The sequence below is a fragment of the Engraulis encrasicolus genome, chromosome 3 (assembly GCF_034702125.1).
Source record: "Engraulis encrasicolus isolate BLACKSEA-1 chromosome 3, IST_EnEncr_1.0, whole genome shotgun sequence".
NCBI classification, from domain to species: domain Eukaryota; kingdom Metazoa; phylum Chordata; class Actinopteri; order Clupeiformes; family Engraulidae; genus Engraulis; species Engraulis encrasicolus.
The window spans coordinates 56,355,354-56,365,353 of NC_085859.1; the positions used below are offsets into that span (position 1 = coordinate 56,355,354).

General features: G+C 42.4%; 1 protein-coding gene across 1 annotated transcript in view; it reads right to left on the reverse strand.

Moving 5' to 3' along the window:
* The window catches only part of prkg1l (protein kinase cGMP-dependent 1, like), a 46,501-nt gene that overhangs the window by 23,735 nt on the left and 12,766 nt on the right, over positions 1–10,000 (reverse strand). Inside the window, exon 5 of the mRNA XM_063194237.1 lies at positions 2,869–2,900. Within this exon, the coding sequence (XP_063050307.1) occupies positions 2,869–2,900 (32 nt within the window). The remainder of the gene's footprint in view (positions 1–2,868; positions 2,901–10,000) is intronic.

Here is a 10,000-nt window from a genome sequence, read left to right on the forward strand (position 1 = left end):
AAACCTTTGTGGGCAACGCCTTCTTTCGACGTGACGAAACACAGAAAGGCTTTCGTGATTCGCTCGTTTCTCTGCATTATTTATGTAAATTGGGAAACACCGGGAAACACAGCCAGGAGAGTTGGCGCACCGCTATGAGAGCCTTGCAAGTGAGTTTAACTTGGGGTGACCGTCCGATCTTCGAAAGGAGTGAGTAAAACTGAGTTTTATCGGAAGTTGGCCTTTAAGGTAAAGTGGGCCGCCCCTTTCAGGTGATTTGGGCCGTTTTTTTCTATGGGTATGTGATATCTTTTTGGAAACAGATGCGTTGAAAACTATATAAAAAAATGGAGGAATATTAAAATCATCACTAATTTTGTTTTTCTTTTGTGCAATTCTCAGCTGATTTTAAAGCACGTCACTCAACATCACAGTGACCCTCTGATGAAGACGGAAGTAACAATGTCGAAACATGTCAGGTAAAAGATAAAAACTTTTACATGTCTTAAGGCAAAAGAAAACCCTAAGTGTTTAAGTACAACATCCAATGTTTGGATCCCCCTGGCTCTTCATCAGGCATATTGTATGTTTTGATTAAATAAAATGTGTATTTTTTGGAGCACAAACACAGTGTGCAAGCCAACGGTTTCCGGTTAAGGATAAATGTGCCTAGACGACCACTTTTCTCTACTCTACTCTACTCTTCCCTACTCTACTCTGCTCTACTCTACTCTGCTCTCTACTCTATCGACTCTGAATAGTGGAATTCTTTCTTCTATTTTTTTAAAGATTTTTTTTTTTGGGGGGGGGCTTTTCACTTATTTCAGCATACAAGACAGTTGAGAGAGACAGGGTCTCAGGTTAGCTAGCCCTACCTCTGGGTTACACAGCAGCCAAACATTAGCCCCTCACATCTGTACATGCTCAGGTTAATGCACCATAAAGTCAGAGCTCCGTTCTGTAGACAGGGAAATGACAGCGGTCCCCTTTAGACAACGATGCCTTGGGCTTGTATCATAGTTCTGCAGGGTGGCGCCGTAACAGTACTTTCCACATCAAAGGCTGGCATGCAGGGCCGCTGAGAGCTTCGGCTGGGCCCAGGACAGTCATCTGAAAGGGCCCCCCAGCCGAATACATACAATATAATGAGGACCCAATTCTGGGCCCCCTCTCTCCCTGGGCCTGGGACAACTGTCCCCTTTGTCCCCCTCTGTCAGCACCAATGTTGGCATGCCAGGCCACATGTGCATCTGATCCAGTCAACTCCTGCCCATCTCCTATGGGATATCTTCATAGAACACCATCAATGCTGAGCACGCCACCACCACCATGGGTGGCAGGACACAGTGGCACAATGCCCACAGCTTTGGCACCACAGACAGACGGACATCTCCGGTTTGCAAAAAAAAGAAAAAGAAAAAAAAAAGAATTGAAGATACATAGGCCTACAGGTCAGGGTGTCCCAAATTCATTTCATTTTCAAAGCGAAATTTAATTTGCAGACATAATTTTGTTGTTTTGTCACCTCCTGGGCTCAAACTGGTGACTGACATCTATGTTATGAGACCTGCAACAGTCACTGAATATTAGACAAAACAATATAACAATAAAATTATATATATATATAATATAATATAAATAAAATATAAAATATAAAATATGAAAATATAAAATATAATAAAAAATATATCTTTGAATGCTGCAATTTGAAAATGAATTGAATAATGAATTTGACACTGACCGGCATACACATCAGTGGAAATTAACTAATTTAATTCAATTCAATTTAATCTAACTTAATTTGATTTGATTTAATTTAATTAGGTTAATTTAAAGATAATTTAAAGCGTGTATACATTTTACACCCTATAGGGCATTTGTTTTGCAACAAACCAGCTGGTCCCTACGAATCTACAGGCGATACACTAATTAGTGAAATCACCTGTGCTGAGGGCAGAAAACAGAAGGAATGCAACATGGCAGGACCTTCTTACTCTGCCAATCCAGTTTGTCTGTTTCTTATCTGGCTAGCACTATTCCCCATGACTGGCTAGAGTGCGGAGGCAGGAGCCGGAGCAGGAGCCAGAGCAGAGCACCTGGGTATAGAGAAGCTCATTTGGCACTGCTCGCTACCGGCACTGCAAAGCCCTCCTACGGCTCCAAACAGCCCTGCACTCCCCTGGGCCTTTGTTGCTGCCAGTGTGTGACATGGGCAAGGTGGTGGGAGAGAGAGAGAGAGAGAGAGAGGGAGAGAGAGAGAGAGAGAGAGAGAGAGAGAGAGAGAGAGAGAGAGAGAGAGAGAGAGAGAGAGAGAGAGAGAGAGAGAGAGAGGAAGAAAACTATGGAGAGAGAGTGTGAGAGAGAGAGCAAGGCAAGGTGGTGGGAGAGAGAGAGGGAGAGAGAGAGAGAGAGTGACAGAGAGAGAGAGAGAGAGAGAGAGAGAGAGAGAGAGAGAGGAGAGAGAGAGAGGGAGAGAGAGAGAGAGAGAGAGAGAGAGAGAGAGAGAGAGAGAGAGAGAGAGAGAGAGAGAGAAATCCGTCAAATGAGGTCTTTGAAGGGTTTAGACAAGCTGGAAAAGGGGGTCAGAGGGAATGGGGGAAGTAATTTCATCAAAAAAAGAAAAACAGGAGAGAAAAGAAAAGGGGTAGAAAAAAAAGAAAAAAAAGAACAGAAGTGTGTCTGTGTGCAGTCAAGGAGGACAGCCCAATGGGGACAGGGGCAAGTCAGGAAATAAGAAAAAGAAATGGCAGGGAAGATAAATAGAGGGCTGTCAGTGTCGGGGACAAGGTCTGGGAGAAGAATAAAAGAGGAGGAGAAGGCCAGAATTGGAATGGGAGATGGACTGGGAGATAAAGGCGCCAGGCAATCAAACAAGCCACCATTGCTCACACAACAAGAAGAGAAGAATAGGATGGAGGTCTCTGGAGAAAGAGAAAGAGAAAGGAGAAAGAGAAAGAGAAAAATAAATAAAAAGATAGAAGCAGCCAGGAAAGACCAACTCTGGAAGAAGAGGAGAGAGAGGAAAAAGGCATGCCAGGCACCTGTAAGGTGACAGGAGGTAGAAGGATGGTAAAAAGGGAGGAATTGGGGTCTCAGGAGAAGGAGAAAGAGTAATAGGAAGAGAAAGAGGCAGCAAGGAAAGAGCAGGAAAAATGTATGCAATCAAACATGGCACTCCTGCTCATCTGCTATAGGAAAGGAGGATAAAACAGGAGGAATGGAGAATGAGAAGGAGAAAGAGGAAAGAAAAGGAAAGACCAGCTGCAAGAAGGAGGGAGAAGGCATGCAATCAAACGAGGCACTCCTGCTCTCACCTTCAGGAAAATCAGGATGGAGGGAGGGGAAGAGGGAATGGGTCTCCCAGGAGAGGTAAAAAAGACAGAGAAAGACAAAGGCAGCAACAAAGAAAGACCAAGTGGAGCAGGCGAAGGGAGAAACAGGCCAGCTATCGCAAACAAGGCATCACGCTGTTCACCAGCAAGAAAAGGAGGATGGCAGAGGAATGGGCATCTCAAAGAAGGCGGATAGAGGAGGAGGCAGCAAGAACGGTGCTGAAGAAAAAAGATGGTAGGCCTATATAGGAAAAAAGATTGCAAATTGCGGGCCATAAGGCTTTCCAATTTCAGTTCAGTTCGGTCATCTCCCTCAACCCATTTTCCCTCCAAAATGAAAGAGAGAATAGGAGAGAGTGTGTGTGGGGGAGGAAGGGGGTGGTGTTGCAGAGGGAGCGAGTTCGGTCCCTCTCAGCCCATTTTCCCATCAGAATGAAAGCAGGTCAGGGGAAAGAGATGCTCTTAAACATCACTTAGACTTCACCAGACCCTATCAAAAACACACAAGGAGGCACAGCGTGAATTACTCTATAATTGGGTGGTGATTTCCTGTTGTGTTACTGGCCTCATTATGTTGATATTTGCGTAACTACTATCTATCTATCTATCTATCTATCTATCTATCTATCTATCTATCTATCTATCTATCTATCTATCTATCTATCTATCTATCTATCTATCTATCTATCTATCTATCTATCTATCTATCTACAGGTATCTATCTATCTATCTATCTATCTATCTATCTATCTATCTATCTATCTATCTATCTATCTATCTATCTATCTATCTATCTATCTATCTATCTGATGAGGTTTCTTGGAAAGTAAAGAGAAGAGAGATTGCTATTCATTCAGTCTCACCTTAGAGTGAAACAAACCTTTGAAGTTCAGTGTGTGACATCATGCCTGTCTGTCAGTTCCTGTCTGTCTGTCTGTCTATCTGTCTGTCTGTCTGTCTGTCTGTTCCAATGTAACCCCTTTTCTTTATTTCATCCTACTTCAGAAAGATAGTTAAACCTTGTCTCCCCAAGTCAGGAGTGCATTTCTCAAAACTAGCTGCTAAGTTAGTTGCTACTTTGTTGTTTGCAACTTGTTACTTTGCTGTTTGCAATGCAATTTGGCAACTACCCAAGTTGCTAACTGGCTAACAACTATGCTTTCGAGAAATGCACCCTGGGTGTGTTGAGAAGCTTCCTTCCTGTCTGTGGCAGTCAATGAAATGTGTGCTTACTATAAATACTTTGTAAATAGCTAACTAATGATGAACAAAATATTAACAAATGTTTTATTGTTAACAAGCTTTATTAAATAAACTAGACTGCCTGTGCAGTCGCCTTCGACTGCTTAAGGTATATCCCCGAAACGTGACGCTTCCAGTCCCCAATCATTCCTACCACTCCCGTCCACCTTTTCATGAACGTTTATGATAAATACAAAATATAAAATAAATATATTTAATATCTATACATAGACCAATGACGTGCATAGGCTTAAAACCAAATGACTATTGTGAAAATGAAGGGAAAAATGGGACAAATGGTAACACTGTTTTAATGGTTCACTATTACAGTGGATATACCACATTATGTACAGTGTAATAACCAGTGTAACAATATTTAATACCACGTCATACCAGTGTGACACCATGTACCAATTTTGTATCATGTAGGCTATTTGTGTGTAAGTGATATTACATGGTATTGCATATTTGTACACTGGTATTACACTAGTATTACATGGTATTACATATTGTTACACTGGTTATTACACTGTACCTGGTATTGCCTATTTTTACACTGGTATTACACTAGTATTACATGGTATTAAATATTGTTACACTGGTTATTACACTGTAGGCCTACCTGATATGGTAGATTCACTGAAATGGTGAACCATTAAATTAAGGAGTTACCGGGCAAATCAATCCACCCAGTCAGAAGTTATGGTCCAAATAAAAATTCCACCATTTTGAAAGTGTTGACCTCCAAACTCGAATCAGTTCATGAACCTACCCTGCAGCATTCACACACCAAATCTGGGACAAATCCATCCACCCGGTCAGAAGTGATGGGCCAAACAAAAATTCGGCCATCTTGAATTCGGCCATCTTGAAATTGTTGACCTCCAAACTCGAATCAGTTCATGAACCTACCCTAGAACATTCACACACCATATCTGGGACAAATCCATCCACCCGGTCAGAAGTTATGGACCAAACAAAAATTCGGCCATCTTGAATTCGGCCATCTTGAAATTGTTGACCTCCAAACTCGAATCAGTTCATGAACCTGCCCTAGAGCATTCACACACCAAATCTGGGAGAAATCCAAACATCCGTTCAAAAGTTATCGCGTTAACACGAAAGACCTTACGCGGCGGCGGACGCGGACGCGGCGGCGGCGGCGGACGCGGCGGCGGTGCACGCAAAACCATTACATCCCCGACGCTCCGCGTTTCGGGGATATAATAATATGTTCAAGATTTTACAAACCTAAACAAAGTATTTTTGTTGATAAATATATATTTTTTGCATTTGTTTGAGAAATATAAAATAACATAACATTTCCCAGTCATTTACAAACATTTGTTAATGTTTTGCTCATCATTAGTTAATTATATCCCCGAAACGCGGAGCGTCGGGGATGTAATGGTTTTGCGTGCACCGCCGCCGCCGCCGCCGCGTAAGGTCTTTCGTGTTAACGCGATAACTTTTGAACGGATGTTTGGATTTGTCCCAGATTTGGTGTGTGAATGCTCTAGGGCAGGTTCATGAACTGATTCGAATTTGGAGGTCAACAATTTCAAGATGGCCGAATTCAAGATGGCCGAATTTTTGTTTGGCCCATTACTTCTGACCGGGTGGATGGATTTGTCCCAGATTTGGTGTGTGAATGCTCTAGGGTGGGTTCATGAACTGATTAGAGTTTGGAGGTTAACACTTCCAAGATGGCCGAATTCAAGATGGCCGAATTTTTGTTTGGTCCATAACTTCTGACCGGGTGGATGGATTTGTCCCAGATTTGGTGTGTGAATGTTCTAGGGTAGGTTCATGAACTGATTCGAGTTTGGAGGTCAACAATTTCAAGATGGCCGAATTTAAGATGGCCGAATTTTTGTTTGGCCCATTACTTCTGACCGGGTGGATGGATTTGTCTCAGATTTGGTGTGTGAATGCTCTAGGGTGGGTTCATGAACTGATTACAGTTTGGAGGTTAACACTTTCAAGATGGCCGAATTCAAGATGGCCGAATTTTTGTTTGGTCCATAACTTCTGACCGGGTGGATGGATTTGTCCCAGATTTGGTGTGTGAATGTTCTAGGGTAGGTTCATGAACTGATTCGAGTTTGGAGGTCAACAATTTCAAGATGGCCGAATTCAAGATGGCCGAATTTTTGTTTGGCCCATTACTTCTGACCGGGTGGATGGATTTGTCCCAGATTTGGTGTGTGAATGCTGCAGGGTAGGTTCATGAACTGATTCGAGTTTGGAGGTCAACACTTTCAAAATGGTGGAATTTTTATTTGGCCCATAACTTCTGACTGGGTGGATTGATTTGCCCAATAACTCCTTAATTTAATGGTTCACCATTTCAGTGAATCTACCATATCAGGTAGGCCTACAGTGTAATAACCAGTGTAACAATATTTAATACCATGTAATACTAGTGTAATACCAGTGTAAAAATAGGCAATACCAGGTACAGTGTAATAACCAGTGTAACAATATGTAATACCATGTAATACTAGTGTAATACCAGTGTACAAATATGCAATACCATATAATACCACTTACACTCAAATAGCCTACATGATATAAGTACAAAATTGGTACATGGTGTCACACTGGTATGACGTGGTATTAAATATTGTTACACTGGTTATTACACTGTACCTAATGTGGTATATCCACTGTAATAGTGAACCATTAAAACAGTGTTACCATTTGCCCCATTTTTTCCTTCATTTTCACAATAGTCATTTGGTTTTAAGCCTATGCACGTCATTGATCTATGTATAGATATTAAATATATTTATTTTATATTTTGTATTTATCATAAACGTTCATGAAAAGGTGGACGGGAGTGGTAGGAATGATTGGGGACTGGAAGCGTCGCGTTTCGGGGATATACCTTAAGCAGTCGAAGTCGACTGCACAGGCAGTCTAGTTATTTACTAAGTGTTATTAATGCTTCATAAGCAGATATTATGATTAAGTGTTACCCACAATTCAACGCTACTGCAGAATCTTTGGGTTTGTCCAGCAATGTGAGTTAACTTTACTGCAGTGAAGGCAAACAATGATGCACTGATGCAGCAGCGCCGCGAAGTGTCTTAGGGCGTGAGCGAGCAACTCATTCCTATAGGTGTAATGCAGAGAGTATACACAGATGGACTGGACTGCAAAAGATACAGATTCAGCTTCTCTCAGCGTTTGGTATTCAACCACCACTACTGCAGTGAGATGTGCCTGCATGGAGCAGAGAGGAGTGTAAATGTGTGTGTGTGTGTGTGTGTGTGTGTGTGTGTGTGTGTGTGTGTGTGTGTGTGTGTGTGTGTGTGTGTGTGTGCGTGCGTGCGTGCGTGCGTGCGTGTGTGCGTGCGTGTGTGCGTGCGTGCGTGCATGCATGAGTGCGTGCTTGCGTGTGTGCAGAGAAGAGAAGTGAGTGAGTTAAGAGAAACTCTTTTGATTTTGCATTCGGGCACAGCTCCTGTATCTTACATCAGAGGTGAATAATGCACTAAAGCCCCATGGCTGACTGGACAAGCACTCTCTCCTCTCCTACCCACTCCTCTCTCCTACCCTCCTCTCCTCTCCACTCTCCTACCTCTCCTCTCCTCTCTCCTACATCTCCTCTCCTCTCCTCTCTTCCACCACACTCTCCTCTCCTCTCCTCTCCTCCCCTCTCCTCTCCTCTTGTGAGCAGCGTAGTGAGTTCTGGAAGCCTCACTCTGCAGCCTCTTTACCATATGCTGGAACAGTGCAACAGCCCCTCATTGTTCAATAAATTCATAGAGATCCAACTAGAAATGATGTATTGTCTTCATTCCATAACATCCCTTGTCCTCGATGTCCCACTCAGAAAAATAAAGGACTTTTAAATTCACTTCAGAGTGCCTCTACCCTCTCTCTATTCTCATATTATTGTTTTATTATCTATGCTTACTTATTGCTGCTGGCATATAGTCTGACCTACAGACCAACTGTTACAGTTTCACTCAGAGCACTATAATTGTATATTGTAATTATCATCATCATCATCATCATCATCATCATCATTTCTCTCCTCCTCCTCCTCATCATCATCATCACCATCATCATCATCATCATCATCATCATCATCATCATCATCATCACCATCACCATCATCATCATCGTCATCATCATCATACACTTACTTGTTGTGGTGCATCCTGCCTTGTCTTACTCACAGAGTAAAGAGTCAATGTGGCCCAAATGTAAAGTGTAGAGCGGAGTGTTTCACCATGCTGCATGCTACAACACAGGGCTGCAATGGAGGCTTTAGCAGGCTTAAGAGGGGAGCCCTTATGGGAGAGGAGGATCTGTTCTTTGGAGAAGACAGATGATGCAAGACTAAAGCTCAGGGATGTGATGTGCCTACTCAACAACCGAAACCCACAGACCTTAAAAGAAATAATACACACTTAGAAATAAATAAAATAAATGAACTCTCTTACAGTATTGCCTCATAATGGGCACTAGTCCAACGCCTTAATACTCATTGAAAACACTTAACTACCATAGTAGTGCACTTCGTACTACAACACTACATTAGAGTCCTCTGTAATACGACTTGGCCATTGCCATTCTGGTACAACAAACTTAAAGGATAGTTCCGGCGTAAAAAGGAAAGTTTCACCATCAATTTGCTATGCCACATAATGTATCTAATGATGAGACATTCTGAGAAATGCCGCGGCATTACGGAGTTAGCTTATTTTAAGCTTTTTAGCAAAAAACACAGCCAATGTTAACCGCTGGGGCCAATGTAAAAGATCTAAGTAATCGGTTGAGTTTCAGCAATAAGCACGCTCGAAAACATTCCATACTTCAGAGCTGTCATAACAAAGGTCTTGTCAGCCAAGCCGAGGCACAGAGAAGAATATAGCTCTTTGCAATATTTCTGTACCCAGTGTTTTTTAGGTGTAGCACTTGGGTCAGCCGCCAGTAGGCCTACTCACTCAACAGGACTCATACAACTGGACTATTGTTTCTTGCAGTGTGATCCATGGATTCCTATTCAGCTGTTCGCTAGAAGCATCCTCTCAGTTCAGCCCTGATTCTGCACCTGTTGAGTGAGTAGGCCTACTGCCGGCTGAACCAAGCGCTACGACTACACCTAAAAAAAATTGAGTACAGAAATATCCTTTAAATAAGCCCATTTTAGCCTGATGACTCGTATATGTTTGACCTTTGGTGCCTGGAGCGACATATACGCTGCATTCAGGCTCTTGAGATTTTAGCTTTTTAAATAAAAATGTGGGTATGTTACAGCTGAATGAACACATTCTAATGCAAGATGAGGGTCTTAGGGTTTAAATGCAATCATGTTTCATGTTTTTATGTGCATCAGAGGCGGAGATATTTAGGTTTTTATAGGCTGAGGGCAACTCTCCCAACAGGGGCTTAGGCATTCAGCAGGTGTCCGTTGCAGGTGCTTTAGGCAT